Source organism: Aulonocara sp. 'chitande type north' Nkhata Bay, linkage group LG23 (genome assembly GCF_057382095.1).
Source record: "Aulonocara sp. 'chitande type north' Nkhata Bay isolate Kocher_YH1m ecotype deep benthic linkage group LG23, A_spYH_male_GT1.1, whole genome shotgun sequence".
Classification (NCBI taxonomy): Eukaryota; Metazoa; Chordata; class Actinopteri; order Cichliformes; family Cichlidae; genus Aulonocara; species Aulonocara sp. 'chitande type north' Nkhata Bay.
In genome coordinates, this window is record NC_141365.1 from 45,957,614 (window position 1) to 45,978,072 (window position 20,459).

At 42.0% G+C, this 20,459-nt stretch overlaps 1 protein-coding gene and 1 long non-coding RNA gene across 2 annotated transcripts in view; one reads left to right on the forward strand and one right to left on the reverse strand.

Annotated features, from left to right (window-relative positions):
• Positions 1–6,924: 6,924 nt before the first annotated feature.
• On the reverse strand, positions 6,925–7,808 carry LOC147302784 (uncharacterized). The gene is made up of 3 exons (XR_015127204.1): positions 7,444–7,808; positions 7,240–7,357; positions 6,925–7,108 (listed from the first exon to the last, which is right to left on the reverse strand). It is a non-coding gene; the product is annotated as an uncharacterized LOC147302784 (long non-coding RNA).
• Positions 7,809–8,317: 509 nt separating this feature from the next.
• The window catches only part of LOC147302785 (uncharacterized), a 431,420-nt gene continuing 419,278 nt past the window's right edge, over positions 8,318–20,459 (forward strand). Inside the window, exons 1-3 of the mRNA XM_086283599.1 lie at positions 8,318–8,591; positions 11,119–12,889; positions 12,969–13,142. Of these exons, the coding sequence (XP_086139725.1) occupies positions 8,318–8,591; positions 11,119–12,889; positions 12,969–13,142 (2,219 nt within the window). The remainder of the gene's footprint in view (positions 8,592–11,118; positions 12,890–12,968; positions 13,143–20,459) is intronic.

The window sequence follows — 20,459 nt, forward strand, 5'->3', positions numbered from 1 at the left end:
TATATACAGTATTCTGAAGAAGGTCTAAAATGTCACTGTGTGTGCGTGCATGTGCTTGTTTTATGTATATGGATTTTTTTAAATTATTACTCATGATATAACATTGTCCAGACATGGCTGGTAAGGACATGAGGAGGAAACAGTAGGAGCTGTGTGAGGCTACTAAAGGCAGTGCTATAACATTTTTCTGTCATCATTTTATTATAGATTAAGTGCTGGAGTTGTTAGGTGTGGATAATTAGATTATAGTTTATTGCAATAGCAAGTTGTGCCTTGTTCTCAGATGGACAGCAAGTGGAGAGTGATATATGAAATGATGGGATGGAAGGAAGAAGAGAAGCAAAGAGTGATTCACAGGCAGAGCCTAATTTATTTCTCACAGTTTTTTGTTGCCTTATGGTTCCAAGCGCTGTCACCAATCTTTGCATTTTGTTATTATCTCATGACACTTGTTTAATCAGCTACCATCTCTCCTGTGGACTTTTTAATGTCTACAGTCTCAGATCAACACAGCCCTGCCCTCCAGCACTATCAGCAGCAGGAGCAGCAGAAACACCTCAACAGCAACATTGTACCCATCAGGTAAAACATCGACTACGTTTGCTTTGCCTTGTCGCCACCTCACAACAGTGATATAGTATGATGCAATCCCATATTAGATTGTTGATGAATGTGTGTTGTTGTTATTCAGCCTGGTTCAATGTGCCCCTTTTTAACTTTGAGCACCCGCCCCTTTAAACGTCTCTGCACGGCCCTGGACTTATATATCATGTTTAACCTGAGTAGCGAAAGTCCGCGGTGATCTGAAAATGATGTGCCGGGAGTTGTGCCGTTCTCGGTGGCTTCAGTGACCCTCGAGCTCCCGGCTGGCTATAGTGCTGGTGGGTAGCAGACGTCTCTGAAAACGTCGAAGCACTTTTGCAAATATGCGGTATCTTGATAAACCGAGCAGATATTTGATGTTTACACAGCTACTTTCTCGCCTGAAAATATGTTAAAAGTTTATTTTGTGACCCAGAAAGATTAGTATGAGTAATTTTAAAACTTAGTAGCGGCCGCCAAATTGAGGAACTGGATTTGGTGGTCATGAAAATGGCATTAAACAAGTCCCCAGGGACAGATGGACTCACTACTAATTTTTATCAATTCTTCTGGAAGGACCTAAGAACTTTATTGTTTGATGCATTAAAGGAATCGATAGAGAAAAAAAGAACTGATGCCGAGCATGAAACAAGCGCTGATAACCCTGATCCCTAAATCGGGTAAGGATAAAAGAATTTTAGACAATTTAAGACCCATCACCTTAAACACTGACTATAAGATCCTGTCTGGAGCTGTAGCTGAGAGGCTAAAGAAAGGCATCTCAAACATTATCAGTGAAACACAATCAGGTTTTTTGAAAGGAAGACTAATTCATAACAATATTGGGCTGGTTTTGGACCTCCTTGAGTACAGTGAAATAATCCAAGATGTCACGGTCCTGAGTCTGTGGACTCAGTGTTTTTCTGTTTGTATTAGTTATCTTTGATTTCATGATGTGTTTTGATTCTCTTGGGTTTGATTTTTGTCGCTAGTATTCCTAACTCCCTAGGTCCTTGGCATTTCTTGTGTTCTCCTTCTTAGGTCGTGGTTCTGTGTTACTTCTGTTAGTATACAGTCATCTCTGTCAGTGTGTTTCTTGTTCTATCACTGTATCCCCTAGTTTAGTCCACGTCTGTTCAGTTTCCTGTTTTACTTTGAAAGTCTGTGTACTATGTCAATGTGTTGAGTTTTGCCGCCCCTTGTCTTGTCATGTCTGATGAGTCCCAGCTGTGTTCTCCTCCTGTTTCACATTCCCTAATCACCTCAGTATGTATTTAAGCCCTGTGTTTTTCCCTGCCAGTTGTTGCGTCCTCCACGTTTGTTGTGTGTGTATTCATTGTCGGCTACCTTCATCATCTCCAGTCTAGTTAGTTTAAGTTGTTGTTTATGTATTGCCAAGGGTGACTCACCAGCAAATAAAGCTGTCGTTTAAGTTAATGTTTTGTCTCCGAGTCCTGCACGTGGGTCCAGCCACTGACAGCCACACAACTCATCGTGACACAAGAGAGAGGATACATCCTGTTCTTAGATTTTTACAAAGCATCTGACTCAGTTGAACATACGTTCATATTAAAAACTCTGCAGTCTTTTGGTTTTGGAGAGGAATTTATCAATGTTATAGAGATGCTATATAATGACATTAACAGCTCTGTTTTGCTAGAACATGGTACATGTTCAAGGTTTGAGGTTAATAGAGGGATAAGGCAGGGATGTAGCAGCTCACCACTTCTGTTCATCATGGTTGCTGAGTTATCTATTTTGATTAAAAACAGTCACATTGAGGGGTTAACTGTGATGGGTGAACAGATAATAATCAGTCAGCTCGCAGATGATACCACCCTGTTTCTAAAAAATGAGGACCAGATTCCTTTAGCCTTGCAGGTGATCAACCACTTCTCCAAAGCTTCTGGCCTACAGCTGAATATTAATGAATAAGAAATTCTAGCTCTGCATGAGTGTCCCCTGCAAGCAATAAATAATATACAGATAAAAAAAGAGGTGAAGTATCTGGGCATTGTAATTTGCAAGGATAAGACATCAACAGAAAATAAGAATATCTGTACCAATATAGAAAAGTGTAAGTCAATTTTAAACAGGTGGCTGCAAAGGGACATAACTCTGTTTGGGAGAATCTTGCTAACCAAAATGGACAGTCTGTCCAGACTAATCTATCCAGCCTTTTCTCTGCCCATATCTCCAAAACGAATTCAATCTATAAATAATCTTAATTTTAGGTTCATATGGAGGAACAAATGTCATTATATAAAGAAAAATGATGTGATTAAGAATTATGAAGAGGGTGGGGCTAATGCCATTGACTTTGATGTTATGAATGGTGTACTAAAACTGAAATGGTTAAGATCTTTCATTAGGAACAAAAATTCCTTTTGGAATATTATTCCCAGTGTGATTTTTGGCAAAATGGGTGGAATAGACTTTTTGTTACGTTGTGACTTTGATTGCAGTTCGTTACCTGTTAAACTTTCAGCTTTCCATCAGCAGGTCCTTCTCTACTGGAAGATCTTAAGGGATTTGGGCTGTAGCTCATTTTATGGATGATAATGGGGTCTTATTAAAACATGAGACGTTTTGTGAGAAATTTGATGTAAGATGTACTGCTAACAGATATAAATCCCTAGTGAAAGCCATCCCAGTCCCTTTGAGATCAATGATAAAAGAAGATATTGTGCACTCTAAAATTTCTCCTGGACTGAGGCAGCTCTGCATAGCTGGAGTTGAATTTGGTGACAGCAGGTTTACAAACAAGGTGTCAGGAATATTTTGATCAACGACATTTGCCCTAATCCGGTTAAAAGAAATTATATCCTTAAAGAATTTGAGACCATGGAGGTTAAGGCGATAAGAAAAAAGTATATTTCACTTCCTCTTTCCCCTAAAGTAAAAGAGGTTCACTTTAAAATCATTAATGAGGTTTATCCAACCAATGAATTCTTAAGACGGAAATTTAACTTAGATGTGAACGCCTGCACATTTTGTGAAAATGATATTGAAAGTCTGGATCACTTGTTTTTCTACTGTGAATCAGTGCACTCCTTCTGGACTGACATGTGGAGCTGGCTACAGTCCAGGAGAATCCAGTTACCACATTTGACGGTGACAGTAATAAAATTTGGAATACTTGCTGAGAATGCAGATTTTGACCTGTTGATTAGGACGATTTTGTTAATGGGAAAATTTTTTCTTCACAAATGCAGATACTTTAAAGCTAAACCATTTATAAACAGATGGCTGAATGACTTTAAACTCTGGGCTAAATCGCTGAAACTTGTGAATAACAAGAAAGCTCATAAACTTGTTGTTTTATTTAACGAGTTTAGTCTATGTTAAAAAAAAGAAACCTCCCTATTTTATAATCATGACTGCCATTTTTTGCTCATGGTATTTTTTGCCTTTGGTTCAAATCCTTCAAAATACATACAAAATCAGTATCGATACTGACGTAAATTAATAGAAATAGAGATGGACCGATACGTAATATCGCATCAGTCCATCTCTATTTCCCTTTCTGGATTAAGGAAGGTTGTAAAAGCAGCTCGATGTACAACCTGTTCTTTGGATCCTCTACCAGCCTGGGCTATAAAGGAACTGTGGTCAGCATTAGGACCCTACAACCTGTTTCTTTTAAATACTTCATTGAGTCTTTCCTGAATGTTTTAAATCAGCTGTGGTAGTACCAATCTTGAAAAAGCCTGGACTGGATGTTGACATGGTCGCAAATAGGGCAGGGTATCGTCACTGAATTCTAGAATCGATTTGATTCCGATTCACAAGGTCCTGAATCAATTCGATCCACGATTCGATTCAATTCGATTTGAATCTGGGAAATTTTGCCTCAGACAGTCAGAAATATTATAATTCAGATCAGTACATTTACATATTTTTGTATCTATAAAAAGGAAGCTGACACTCGCAAGACTTTATCAAAGGTGTGAGCGTCACAGCAGAGGCCTTTGTGTCAAAGTAGCTGAAGATAAAACAGAAAAACATGAAGGTGGTTTTATAAAAATATTCTACAGTAGATCAAAAACGAAAGAAAACCATTAATCGACATATGAACATTACCTCTGAAGTTACAGCGGTTTTATGACAGACACAGCGTTTTGCAATTTGCATAATTTTAAAAAGTTTAAATTTGTTCAGAAGCCTGTTGAACGGCAGAAATTAGGTTTTCTTTTCGGAAGTAAGTAAAAGGAAAAAAACAGCGGCCGACAGCGCTGTAAACAACGGTAGACTTGTGCGTAACAAGCAAGCGAATAATGCAGAAAACAGATTTTTAGACAGGAAACTGTGTGTGAGAGAGAGAGAGAGAGCGAGCTGTGCATGACGTGTGATTTTATCCTGGTGGAAGCAAAACAGCAAAAGTCAGAGTGAGTTCATGACGATGTTTATGTGAAGCGTAGTTTGGATCTTCTTTTGCTGCTGGTTCAGTCAATATTGTTTGGAGAGAGATAAAACTAACAGCTTTAGAATCAGCGTAAAAAGGACGTAAACACAAAGCTCGGAGCCGCCGAAACATCAGAATCAGCGAGCTGTCGGCTTTCAGCCCCGACCGTGTCCGTGCCATCGGGTGAGAAAGGCGACATCTCACTGATTCTGATGTGTCGGCGGCTCTGAGCTTTGTGTTTACGTCTTTGTGCAGAATCCGTGTTCCTGCTCTCATTTACTGTTTCAGCTGTTTGGTGGTTGTTAAAGTTTTGTGAGGTTTAACCTGAGATTCTGGCGTTGGTGCAAAATGCAGCTGCTCGCATTTTAACCAGAACTGGGAAATTTGAGCACATTACCCTGTTCTGAGATGTCTTCACTGGCTACCTTGTCAGGTTTGAGCAGATTTTAAGGTCCTGCTGCTCACCTACAAGGCTTTAAACGGATTGGCACCTTCATACCTCTCCGACCTTTTACACCTTTATGTTCCATCTCGTGCTCTCCGATCTCAGGACTCTGGTCTTCTAAAAGTTCTTAGAGCCAGAAAAAAGACAATTGGAGAGCTTTTTCTTTTCATGCCCCGTTTCTGTGGAACAACCTCCCACAAGATATTCGGCAGGCTGCTCTGTGGAGGTTTTTAAAACCAAGTTGAAGACACATTTGTTCACCCGATCCTACATGTCTTAATTCTATGGCTTTTAGTTTTTACATTTTTATTGTTTTTAACTTGTATTGTGTCTTTTACCTGTATTGCTATGTATCGCTTTTATTTAATTTATCTCTTTAGTTGTACAGCACTTTGTTTGAAAGCGCTTTATAAATAAAGTTATTATTATTATTATTATTACAAGGTCCACGTTTACGGGAACATCTGCCACAGATATGGGAGAATATTTGATTTCTATTGTAGACAGAAGCCACGGGTGTGTTCAGTCAGACGTTTAGAATAAACTTTGGTCTATAAATGTGTTTCATGATTTATTTTTAACTCCAACTGCTTATTTGTACTATGCTTTCATTTCAGAGTGCAATGAGAAATAAAAAGGATATTTTCAATAAAACTGTCACGATCCTTGGTCTGTGACTCAGTGTTTTCTGTTTTGTATTGTTAATCTTTGATTTCATGATGTATCTTTGTTTATTCTTACGTTTTGGTTCTGTGTTTTGTTGTACCTCTAAGTTCAGTCTTTGTATTTCCTGCTTTGTTGTGAAGGTCCGTGTCTCATGTCAGTGTGTTTAGTTTGCGTTTCCTCTGTCTCGTCTTGTCAATCACTCCCAGCTGTGTCCTCCTTCTGTGTCTCATTCCCTCGTTATCCCTCTGTGTATTTAAGCCTTGTGTTTGCCTCTGTTAGTTGCTGGTTTGTCTGTGTATCTGTCAGGGTCCTGGGTCTCCTGATCTAGTGGTTTCAGTTCTTTGTGATTTTTGTGTTATGCCAGTTTAGTTTGTGAGTTATTCTATGCTTCCTAGGTTTTGATTCCCTGCCCCCCTTGTTTCTCTGTGCACTCTGTTCTGTGTTTAGTAGTGATGGGCAGATGAAGCCCCATGAAGCACTGAAGCTTTTCATCCAATTGGTTCACCCCAACGCGAAGCTTCATGAAGCTTCATTTGCTCTAGCAGGACACCTACTGGACGTAAAAATAATAGCTGGCATGAATTTGAAGAGTGTGGCATTTTGCACACAGCCTGTAAATGTCAACAACAAAAGGAGTGTGTAAAACATGTATATTGTAGTGATGGCAGTATACTGTGTATATTTATAGTGGCAGTATGGGAAATGATTATTTGGAAATGCTTGAAATGGAAATGATCATTTACTGTGAGGTGAGGTGTGGTTGGGGTGTGGACAGTGGTTGTGCTTTTGTAACGTTGAGGTATGGACAGCTACACACTGTCCTGCCTGTTCACATTTTATTCTGTAAAAACTAAATTTTCACTGCTTTTATGACATTTTAGTGGGGAGAACATAGCTAGGATTTAATGATTTAACAAATCTTTTGAATCCTTTGTCCTCCACAATGCTAAATGGCTGGGAGTCCTCAATCACCATGCTGACCAGGTCTTCATCTATTTGAGATTGTTCTCCTGAGGAAAGACAATAAAGATAAAGCACAAATATAAATATCACACACGTAACTTATAACAGTTGTATAATATTGTTATATCATTTAGTAACATTACTGCATCCTATATTATCATTGCATTTGATGGCTCACCTGGTCTTGCTCCACGATCGGTGTCCCCCTTATTCTCATGCAAAGCTCTGTAGTGCCTAAGCATGGATGAGGTGTTGCTGTTATATCCCAGCTCCCTGGCACATAGCAAACACTTCACCTTGTACAAAAGTCAAGACAGCTCAACATAAATTGTATTGCACCATCAGTATCATGAAAATACATCTTCTGTAGAAATTTGCATACCTTGTTGGGAGGAATAAGATCAAAATGTTCCCACACAGGGGAGGACATCCTCCTCTTCTTAGCTGGCTCCATTCTCTCCTGACTTTCTCTCCTCACTCTCATAAACCTCCAAACTGTCTCCAAACTCTCACTAACCGCAACTCTCCATCAAACACCCACATTTTTGAATGAAGTCTGAGGGTTTATATCGCTGTCATATCTCGCGGCAAAGTTCGAACCACTTCATGAACCAGTCACGTGGTACAGCCGGGCAGCGAGGCTTCGGACGTCATCATTTTCAGCTCCTCCCATAAATGAAGCAAGCCTCGATACGCGCTTCGCGGAAACGCCCCCTCCATTACTCGACACACGCTCCGAAGCCTCGATACAGAACGTCCCATCACTAGTGCTTTGCTCCCACCCCTTGTGTTCCGTGTTTTCGTCTTCCCTTCGTGTACTATTAGTTTTTAGGTTTTTGCTTAGTTTCCATGTTCACCTTCGCCATTTCTGTTTGTATCACCATGTGATGAATAAACTCACTTGCATCTGAGCTGCCTGCATAAAGGGTCCTTTAATAATTTACACACGGCTCGCAAACCGTGACAAAAACACTGGAAAAATTGGGCTGTTCTAAAACGTTTGACGGGTAGTGTATATATTTAGTTTATATATTTTCTTTATTTATAATAGTTTGTTTTATATTGTAGCAAAGTGTTACTTGGATACTTCTCTATGTGCTTCTTCATGTGCAATTTTGTTGCATTCTGAGCCTTAGAAATTTATTGGTGGTAGTGATGAACTGCTGTTAGAATCAAGTTAAATTCTGATAAATCAGACAATTACCTCTCCAGCTGTTGTTACAGTCTTTGTTTATCGGGTCCTTACAGGGTAAAAGATGACGACACCTAAAGAAATCCTTCTGGGGACTTTGGAGGATTTGGGACGTGATGACTTTGAAAAATTTAAGTGGCATCTGAAGAACGGGTCTGTAGAAGGTTTACCAGCAATCCCAGTGAGTAAACTGGAGAATGCAGAGAGGACGGACATAGTGGATCTGATGTTTGATACCTACTCTATCAACACTTTTGAAGTCACTAAAAATCTTTTGGGGAGGATAAACAAGAATGATCTGTTGGAGAATTTAAATAAAACCATCCCAGAACCCACAGGTAAGTCAGGGAATGACTAAACAAAAAACACATAAACAATAAAAACCTTAGTTAACATTACACAGGTGCCATTAAAATCTATATAAATAATAAATCCAAAACACTTGCCAACACTTTCAGGAGTGAGAGACTGCAGAAAGCCAACAGTTTGTGTGTTTTATGCATCTGCACAAATAACCTCCTGTGTACACATGAATATCTGCTCTTTGGGTTGGTTTGATTAAAATGGGACCAGCAGCAGGTTTTCTGCCCATTTTACAGATTTATATTGTGAGATTGGTTTTAGAGCTGTTTTATCAACATAAATGAGGCGACAACAACAGTTTGGGACACGTCACAAATATGATCAAAGTGCTTTTTCTTAAATCTATTTACCAGTTGAAGGTAAAGTTAAAAAAATGGCTGCCATTTCTTTCTGCTGTTTGGAGACCCAAACAAAAAAATGCCCAGACAGTAAATGCTTTTTATTATGGTTGATAAACAGGACACTAAGGTGATTGGTCAAAGGTTGGAGGAAAGCCACAGTTCTCCTTATATGACTAAAATCCACCATTTCAGCTCATGTTTTTTCTTCTGCAGCTTTCTTGGAGATTCCACTTCAGCCTTCTGCTGGCAACGCTCCCGTTACCAAGCTTCCCTTAGGTAGTGTCATTAGAAAACATAGCATACATTTACACTGCTATGCAGATGACACCCAGCTCCATCTGTCCATGAAGCCAGATAACACACACCAATGAGTTAAACTGCAGGAATGTCTTAAAGACACAAAGACCTGGATGGCCGCTAACTTTCTGCTTCTTAATACAGATAAAACTGAGGTTATTGTACTCGGCCCTGAAAATCTTAGAAATATGGTATCTAAGCAGATTCTTACTCTGGATGGCATTACCTTGGCCTCCAGTAACACTGTGAGGAACCTTGGAGTCATTTTTGACCAGGACATGTCCTTCAACGCACATATTAAACAAATATGCAAGACTGCTTTCTTCCATTTGTGCAACATCTCTAAATTTAGAAATATCCCGTCTCAGAGAGACTCTGAAAAACTAGTTCATGCATTTATTACTTCCAGGCTGGACGACTGTAATTCATTATTATCAGGATGTCCAAAAAACTCGCTGAAAAGCCTTCAGCTAATCCAAAATGCTGCAGCAAGAGTCCTGACAGGGACTAGAAAGAGAGAGCATATTTCTCCTGTTTTGGCTTCCCTTCATTGGCTTCCTGTTAAATCCAGAATTCAAAATCCTGCTCCTCACATACAAGGTCTTAAATAATCAGGCCCCATCTTATCTTAATGACCTTGTAGTACCATATGACCCTGTTAGAGCACTTCGCTCTCGCTCTGCAGGCCTACTTGTTGTTCACAGAGTATTTAAAAGTAGAATGGGAGGCAGAGCCTTCAGTTTTCAGGACCCAAAAAGATAGTTGGGTTTTTTTCTGTTGTATTATTGTAGGTTCTTTACCTTACAATATAAAGCACATTGGGGTGACTGTTGTTGTTATTTGGAGGAATTAAAAAAAACTTTTATACTTGAAATTCTTTCATTTATTCTACATATTTATTCATTACTGGCTCCATAGTGTTGTTTATGTAATATGTGAAATGTTGCTAGTATTGATTTGGTGCTGTATAAATAAACACAATTAAATCAAATGTGTCTCTATAAAACCTGCCCTCAGTTATAACCCAAGTGTCAGGGCTCAATGGCTCATGAAAAGGAATGGAGTCAAGCACAGAACCAAAAAACGGAGGCTGAGTGACTTTTAACAGAAATGTATTTTACTAGATTTCTTGACGGAGAAAGCTGAATCACGGCTAAATTCAACAGCAAGCGAGGTATTATGAGAAGTGCAGAGCTGAGGCCAGAACATAAGCTGAGGCAGGTCAAAGGAACAACAGGGGCAGAAACGGGCGAATAGAAACTATCCAGGATCACTGGAACAAAGGAGATAATAATCAGAGTGGTCCACAGTGTAGTGAATGAGTCCAAGATTTAAAAACTAAGAGGTGTTACGTGGCTGCAGGTGGAGATCAGCTGGAGGAGGAGATGAATTAAATCTGGGTACAGAGTGAGATGTGGGTGCACAGGGAGGCAGGCAGCTGAGGATGGCAGTTTGCAAGAGTGAGTTTTCCCAGCAGTGGCAGGCCAGAATCCTGAGGCGTGACTTATGGCGAGAGTTGGAAGATGTATCCAGGTGCCGACTAGGGAACAGGAAAAGAGGGTTACGCGAAACAAGCTGAGGAGCACAAGACAAAATGTGAGGCAGAGAACTGACTGTGGTAAGCAGACAATCTGGAGAAGGTTCATTGTGAGTGCTGCTCATAGATACTGCCGGAGTAATTGGCAACAGGTGAGGAGCAGGGAGGAGTGAGGAGGGCTCCACCCAGGGGAGGAGAGCTGATGCTGTGGAAAGTTACTCAGACTCACCCGGATCATGACACCAAGAGTCCAGTGAACTGAACACATAACCACAGTAACCAGAATGCAGTTTTCTCATTTGTGTCATTTGCTGTTTATTCATGCAGAGATTCTCACTGAGTGTCAGCTCAAACTCAAGTCAGACCTGAAGCAGAAGTTCCAGTGTGTGCTCGAGGGGATTTCTACAACAGAAAACCCGACCCTCCTGAGTCAGATCTACACAGAGCTCTACATCACAGGGGGAGGGACTGCAGAGGTTAATGATGAACATGAGGTCAGACAGATTGAAACAGCATCCAGGAAACCAGACAGACCAGAAACAACCATCAGACAAGAAGACATCTTTAAACTCCCACCTGGAAGAGATAAACCAATCAGAACAGTGCTGACAATGGGAGTGGCTGGCATTGGGAAAACAGTCCTAACACAGAAGTTCACTCTGGACTGGGCTGAAGACAAAGCCAACCAGGACATCCAGTTCATGTTTCCATTCACTTTCAGAGAGCTGAATCTGCTGAAAGAGGAAAAGTTCAGCTTGGTGGAACTTGTTCATCACATCTTTACTGAAACCAAAAAAGCAGGAATCTACATCTTTGAAGACTTCCAGGTTGTGTTCATCTTTGATGGTCTGGATGAGTGTCGACCTCCTCTGGACTTCCACAAAACTGCAATCCTGACTGACCCTAGAAAGTCCACCTCAGTGGATGTGCTGCTGATAAACCTCATCAGGGGGAAACTGCTTCCCTCTGCTCGCCTCTGGATAACCACACGACCTGCAGCAGCCAATAAGATCCTTTGTGACATTGTTGACATGGTGACAGAAGTCAGAGGGTTCACTGACCCACAGAAGGAGGAGTACTTCAGGAAGAGATTCGGAGATTCGGAGCAGGCCAGCAGCATCATCTCCCACATCAAGACATCACGAAGCCTCCACATCATGTGCCACATCCCAGTCTTCTGCTGGATCACTGCTACAGTTCTGGAGTTTGTCATGAAGAACAAAGAGAGTCAAGATCTGCCTAAGACTCTCACAGAGCTCTACCTACGCCTTGTGCTATTTCACCTAAAAACGAAGGACATCAAGTATGATGGAGGAGCTGAGACAGAGTCGTGCAGGAAGATCATTGAGTCTCTGGGAAAACTGGCCTTTGATCAGCTGCAGAAAGGAAACCTGATCTTCTATAAATCAGACCTGACAGAGTGTGGCATCGATATCAGAGCAGCCTCAGTGTACTCAGGAGTGTTCACACAGATCTTTAAAGCTGATGAGTGCCACATGTTCAACAACGTTGTTTACTGTTTCGTCCATCTGAGCATTCAGGAGTTCTTTGCTGCTCTTCATGTCTATCTGACCTTCATCAACTCTGGAGTCAACCTGCTTAAGAAACAATCTCCTCGCTTTAAAATCTTCCAGAAAACACTTACTGTAAAAGACTTCTACCAGAGTGCTGTGGACAAAGCCTTAGAGAGTCCAAATGGACACCTGGACTTGTTCCTCCGCTTCCTCCTGGGTCTTTCACTGCAGACCAATCAGAATCTCCTATGCATGCTGACACAGACAGGAAGTAGCTCACAGACCAATCAGGAAACAGTCCAGTACATCAAGAAGAAGCTCAGTGGGAAACTGTCTGCAGAGAAAAGCATCAACCTGTTCCACTGTCTGAATGAACTGGATGATCGTTCTCTAGTGGAGGAGATCCAACAGTCCCTGAGATCAGGACGTCTCTCCACAGATCAACTGTCTCCTGCTCAGTGGTCGGCTCTGGTCTTCATCTTACTGTCATCAGATCTGGATGAGTTCGACCTGAAGAAATACTCCCGTTCAGAGAAGGCATTTTTGAAGCTGCTGCCAGTGGTCAAAGCATCCAAGAAAGTGCTGTAAGTGAATCTATGAACAAATATGTTTAATAATGCTAGATGAATAAAAGAATATGTCTCCATTGTTATTCTTCCTCAGGCTGCGTCGTTGTGCACTCTCAAAAAGAAGCTTTGAAGCTTTGTCTGAAATTCTCAGCTCCCCATCCAATCATCTGAGAGAGCTGGACCTGAGCTCGAACAAGCTGCAGGATTCAGGATTGGATTTGCTGTGTGTTGGACTAAAGAGTCCTGACTGTAAACTTGAAACTCTCAGGTAAGGATACAGACTTTTTGACACTTTTTGACTCTTAAATCTGTAAGTTTATCTTGATGCGGACGTTCAAAGTCAGCACAATTTTCCTTTTAAGTTCCTGAGTTTATATTTTTGACTGTCAGGTTGTCTGGACAGATGTTTTTATTTTATTTTATTTTTTTACTTGTCCCTAAAGTCAGAACTAAACCCACATGTAGATGACTTTCAAATTCAAATTCAAATTCAAATTCAAATTTTATTTGTCACGTACACAGTCATACACAGTACGATATGTAGTGAAATGCTTGGACAACTGCTCGTGACCTAAAGAAAACAAAAAAGGAAAAGGCTATGAATAAGATAGGAAATAAATATGAAAAATTAAAAAGGGTAAATTTAACTAGGAAGGAATAAAATATAAATTAAGGTTAAAAATGAAATAACTGTACAACACAAATTAGAATGAAGGGTAAATTTAACTGGGAAAGAATAAGATAAAATACATAAATTAAAGTTGAAAATAAAATAACTGTACAACAAAATACACAATATAGAACTATATAAGAATGTATGAAGAAATATAAATAAATATATACACAATAACAGCAGCTGTACAAGTATTAGCTTGAAATGAAGAATATAGTGTCCAGTGTTGTGCAATCCACATTATGTCTTGTGCAGTGCAAATATGCTTAAAGTGATTTAAGTGATGAAGTGAAAACAATGTCCAGAATGTCCAGTGTGTGTGTAAGAACTGTATGTGTGGGTCAGTACTGTGTGGTGGTGTGATTGTGATTGAGAGACCGTATCGCCTGCGGGAAGAAGCTCCTCCTCAGTCTCTCTGTGTTGGTCTTCAGGGAGCAGAATCGCTTTCCTGACCTCAACAGAGAGAACAGTCTGTTGTTGGGATGGCTGAGGTCCTTCACGATCTTCCTGGCCTTGGTCCAGCACCGCCTGCTGTAGATTGAGTGCAGGTCAGGGAACTCGGAGCGGATGGTGCGCTCAGCTGATCGCACAACCCTCTGTAGAGCTCGTCTGTCCTGCATGGTGCTGTTCCCGAACCAGGTTAAGATGTTTCCCGTCAGGATGCTCTCTATGGTGCACGAGTAAAAGTTCCTGAGCACCTTGGAGGGCAGTTGGAAGTCTCTCAAGCGGCGTCCGGGTACACACCGGCTCACTCCTTGGCGGCTCGCTCGGGCCACTTCGGAGGTGGGGTGCCCCCGGCCTCTCGGCCTGGGGCTCGGTCACTCAGGCACAGCTGGCTGCCGGCGGAGCTCACGGGCGCGTCACTGCAACTCCCCCTGGCTTCTGCTCCGCGGCTGCTGAATGAGCCCTCATCTGGGACTCTCCTTAGCTCTTACTGGGACAGTGGCGCGGCTGCCCCTCTGTGGGTCTTCCTTGGTCTCTTGTGTTCTGGGGGCCTCTGGATGTCTGGAGTTTTGATCTCCTCCATACCTGCTTGATACCATAGAGGACAGGGCTGTGGCTCCCCACACTCCCTAGCAGATCATTACATGGAGAAACCTTTGGAATGCAAGCATGCTGATCCACACAGGTATGCACACAGGTGTACACATGGGTATTCATAGACGCGGACTACAGCTTTCTTGGCTGCTGCCTCAAAGCACACTGTGCGCTGGCTATCTTGCGTGCTGCACAATATCGTTTATTATTTAGTAACTATCGATATCTACTGCTAGCTAGTTTATTGTGATGGTGCTTTTTTTTTCTTATTATGTTGCTCTTTGTTGTTTGCTTTCTCCTCTGTTTTTTTTTCTCCATACAGGTGACCCAGGAGTTTTGTTTTTTTTGTTTGTTTGTTTTTTTCTCTCTTCCCCCCCTTCTCACCGTCTCTTCTCCCCTTTGGTTTTCTTTTTTTCTCTCCCTCTCTTTCTTTCATTCTTTCCCCCTGTCCTATCCCACAGTCATGTCTGTCCCGTTTGTAGCAACTGAAAATAAAATAAATTCATAATTATAATAAAGGTCAATCAAATGGACCAATATGGCAAGGCCATGATGATCCACTTGGTAAAATAAATCCGCTTGGCATCTTTCTTGGCCTTAAGACAACAATTCTGATGGCTAAAGATCCAAACGGGACAAAAAAAAAAAAAAAGGAAGTCTCTCGAGCGTCTGAGGTGGTAGAGACGCTGTTGGGCCTTTTTCACCACGGTGTTGATGTGACAGGACCATGACAGGTCCTGCGTGATGTGAACTCCGAGGTATTTGAAGTTGTCCACTCTCTCCACTGGGCACTCGTTGATGACGGGGGTCTGGTAGTTCCTCTCCTGCTTAGTGCTGAAGTCCACTATCAGCTCCTTTGTCTTACTGATGTTTAGAAGGAGGTTGTTCCTCTGGCACCAGTTCTCCAGATTCCTAATCTCCTTCAGGTAGGCCGTCTCGTTGTTATCAGAGATCAGGCCCACCACGACGGTGTCGTCAGCAAACTTGATGATGGTGGTGGAGCTGGTAGTGGCCACACAGTCATATGTGTACAGAGAGTACAGCAGGGGGCTCAGAACACACCCCTGGGGGGCTCCAGTGCTGAGAGTGGTGGAGGCTGAGACATGTCGGCCCATCCTTACTGCCTGTGGTCTGCCAGTTAGGAAGTTGGAGATCCACTGACACATAGATGAGCTGAGTCCCAGATGCTCCAGCTTGGTGGTGAGTGTGGAGGGAATTATGGTGTTAAATGCAGAGCTGTAGTCTATAATAATAATAATGGATACTTTATTGATCCCCATGGGGAAATTACTTGTTTTTCTCTGCATTTGACCCATTCACTCAGTGAAGCAGTGGGCAGCCCACTAAGCAGGCGCCCGGGGAGCAGTGTGTAGGGACGGTACCTTGCTCAGGGGTACCTCAGGGTAGCCGTTAAGTGGATTCGAACCGCCGACCTTCCGATCATGGGGTGCCCACTTTACCTACTGAGCTAGTCCTTAGCTGCAGCCTCAAAGCGAGCATAGAAAGTTACTGGAGCAGCCTTCCTGAAGACAGCAGTGTGTTTTCATGCTTTTAAAGCCAAACTCACCTTTCAGACCTGGCTTTCATTTATTATCTATTTTTATTTGTTTATTATATATTTATTTCTACTGTTTAACTACTGCTCACATCTTTTATCCTCCTTTTTAATTGTTCGTTTCTTTTTACCCAGTGTTTCTATATTGCACTTTGTATTTGTCATCTATATTTATCATGCACTACTTTGCTCATTTATTGTTTGGTTTTAATGTTATTAAATTCCGGTTCTTTTGGTATTCGTTATGGCCAAAAAGACACGGCTCAAAAGTGGTCTTTTTACTTTAAAAGATTATCTTTATTTTACATATCCGGATATGGAGACCTGAACACACAACCCCAGGTCTGAAGCACAAAACAGCAAGCCTAGTCATTTATATAGACATCACACACACTTTAAGTTTCGACCAAACACTCTGCTTAGTTTCACTTTTCGCCTGCAAAAGCATGTAATTTCCTGTCAGTCCTGTCGGCACAGAGTGTACTCAGATTTGGGCCTTTCTTATAAAGCAATATAATCAGCATATAAGTATTTAAGATTATAAATTTAAACCTCAACAATGTTCTTACCTGGGGTCCGTTCTTCGTACCTCGCTTACTACATCCAAGATCAAATCATCGCGCCAACTTTGAGCTTGCTATTCCGGTACTCCGAACACACCTGTTGTTGACGATTAGTATAGCTGGATGAAGTAATGTGAGATCACTGGGTGGCTTAACAGGGGCTACGCATCGATAGTAGAAACATTGATCGGCAACCCTTTGTTTGTTTATTGATTTCACACAGATACATACAGGTCATTTCCTAAAAAAGGGAAATGTACTATTAACATTCTATTACATGTATGTGATTATTACAGATGTAATTCATATTTCAGAGTAGTAATTGCAAATTACTTTGTGTAATCAAGATGAGAGACCACGGCTATAAAAGCGAAGGTGGATTTGGGAAGCCTGTCGCAGCCATGTCCTGTCCATTTACGCGAGCCACCCATTGCGGAAGGTGCAAGACCGTTAAGGAGAGTCCTCAGAATCCAGCGTATATTGCGGGACAGACAGGATCCTTTAGCTCAGCGCGACAGTGTGCTCATAGAGAGATATCGATATTCCCGTGAGGGTATTATTTACTTAACCAACTTGTTGACGAGGGGGTGCAGGACCACCACCTGTCTTTTTTGCTCTGCCCTTTTCTTGGTTGCTGTTATGAACAAACAAACAGATTATTTCATGGTCTCTTTCCAAGAGACGAAAAGCAATATAAGTGATAAATATTACCATTCTGTAGAATATTCTTATATTTCACTTTTACTTGTTCCCATGTTCTAGTGGGTCCTGTTGTGGCTCTAATGTGAAAGGGGATATAATGTAATATAATATAATATAATGTAATATAATATTGGATAATATAGTGTAATATAATAAATCTACCCTACCGCCTACTGGTGTTGGCCAGAGGGGCCGATGGCGCGATATGGCAGCCTGGCTTCTGTCAGTCTGCCCCAGGGCAGCTGTGGCTACAACTGATTAAACTCTGAAACTCCTGAAATCCCTCACTCAAGAGTTCTTGCTCTGCTGCCGAAAAATACCGAGCGCGCTCCTTCGACATTTCCGCCGACCAATCAGAGGGTTGCCGATCAATGTTTCTGCTATCGATGTGTAGCCCCTTTTACGACACCCAGTGATCTCACATTACTTCATCCAGCTGTACTAATCGTCAACAGCAGGTGTGTTCGGAGAACCGGATTAGCGAGCTCACCGTTAGCGCGATGATTTGGTCTTGGATGTGTCATTTGATCTTGGATGTAGTAAGCGACGTACGAAGAACGGGCCCCAGGTCTCTGGTTTGTTTGTTTGTTTGTTTGTTTGTTTGTTTGTTTGTTTTGCTCAGTTCTGTTTTTCTGAGGTTTTTTAAGTTATTAAATTTGTAACTCTAGTGATTTGTGTGTGTGACAGAGAGGCACTGCTAGGGATTTTTTGACACAAGTTGTTCTTGTAAAATCAGTCTGTGGAGGTTCTCAGACATCCAGGTCACCGTAGTCTAAGGAGCTTGGAAAGAAAAGCGTCTTCTTTAAGTTTCCTTGAAGATGTTTCACCTCTTATGAGAGGGTCAAATGGTGGAGTAGGGCAGTCAGTGAAAGGGCAATGGTGGTGGCTCAGGGTTTGGGGGGTTCAGAGGGAAAAGATGAATGCAGGTCTGGAGTTGGTGTGTGAGAGCAGGGAGTGAATTCAGCATCCTGACAACCTGGATGAAGCTGTCTCTCAGTCTCCTGGTTCTGGCCCGGAGGCTCTTCAGTCTCCTCCCTGATGGCAGCAGGTCCTGACAAGCATGTTGATAGTGTCACCACCCGATCGTTGGGGGGTGGAGTCTTCTGTGCTGGGGTGTCGTTCTGTGTCTCAAAGCAAGAGAAAATTTCACTTAGCTCTTACGGTAATGTGGTGGACCCGACAGCGGTCTGAGGAGTGGGCTTGTAGTCTGTGATGGTCTGTATCCCTTGCCACAGCCTCTGAGTGTCTCTGCTGTCACTGAAGCTTTGCAAAATCCTCCTGGAGCACTGCATTTCCACCTCTCTGATGCACGTGGCAGGTTTGCCCTTGCTGTTGTTAGGCTCACCTCATCCCCAGCTTTCAAGGCTGCATTTCTCACCCTCAGGAGCCTGTAGACCTCACCTGTGAGCCATGGTTTCTGATTGGCCTGGACAGTGGTCTCTATGACCTCATCGATGCCTTTTGAGATGTAGCCAATGACAGTTTCTGTATATTCCTGCAGGTCTGTGGTGTTGTCATGTGTGGCGGCCTGTTTAAGGATCTCCCAGTCTGTGGTGGAAAAGCAGTATTGCAGGTCCTTCTGGCCACACACGTACCTGCTTACGAACTGGTTTAGTGACTTTGACCAGGGGCCTGTATGCTGGCATTAGCATAACAGTGATGTGATCAGAGGCACCAAAGTGGGTGGCGGGCTTTGTAATCTCTTGGTGGTGAAAACATTATCCAAAAAGTCATTTCCTTGTGTTGGAAATTCAATGTGTCTATGCAGTAGTAAACATAGGGGGTGTCCAAATTCATGGGCTGCATCCTCCTGAGGACGCATTTGTAGACCGATTACGTCACAGCGACACGATGAAGGCTGTCCAAATTCATAGACTCCTCTGAATGCAGCCGACCAATGCGTCCTCTTTTTCCCCAAAATTAAAGGATGGGTCGGGTGTGTCCTTCGTGGCCCACCATATCCCAGAATTCATAGCGTGGCCCATCCAATTCCACTTTCCGGCAATGGCGGTCGCTACTAAGTTTTCAATATTACTCTTATTACTCTTTCTGGGTCACAAAATAAACTTTTAACATATTTTCAGGTGAGAATGTAGCTGTGTAAACTTTAAATATCTGCTCAGTTTATCAAGATATCGCATATTTGCAAAAGTGCTCCGACGTTTCTGAGACGTCTGTTACCCACCAGCTCGATAGCTAGCCGAGAGCTCGAGGGTCAGTAGAGCCGCCGAGAACAGCAAACTCCCGGCACATCATGTTCAGATCACCGCGGTCTTTCGCTACTCAGGTTAAACGTAATATATAAGTGACTTAGACAACCTAAAAATGTTATTGTTTGACTTTTTTCAGTGTTTTATTTGTTCCTGAGTAAATCAGTTTGGCTGAGATTAAAGTTATTAGATTAGATTAGACAAAATAAACCTTTACAGTGGCAAAAGTATTCGGTCCCCTTGAACTTTCCCACATTTTGTCACGTTACAGCCACAAACATGAATCAATTTTATTGGAATTCCACGTGAAAGACCAACACAAACTGGTGTACACATGAGAAGTGGAATGAAAATCATACATGACTCCAAACATTTTTTACAAATAAATAACTGCAAAGTGGGGTGTGTGTAATTATTCAGCCCCCTTTGGTCTGAGTGCAGTCAGTTGCCCATAGACGTTGCCTGATGAGTGCTAATGACTAAATAGAGTGCACCTGTGTGTAATCTAATGTCAGTACAAATACAGCTGCTCTGCGACGGCCTCAGAGGTTGTCTAAGAGAATATTGAGAGCAACAACACCATGAAGTCCAAAGAACACAGCAGACAGGTCAGGGATAAAGTTATTGAGAAATTTAAAGCAGGCTTAGGCTACAAAAAGATTTCCCAAGCCTTGAACATCCCACGGAGCACTGTTCAATAGTGATGGGCAGATGAAGCCTCATGAAGCACTGAAGCTTTTCATCCAATTGGTTCACCCCAACGCGAAGCTTCTTGAAGCTTCATTTGCTCTAGCAGGACACCTACTGGACGTAAAAATATTAGTTGGCATGAATTTGAAGAGTG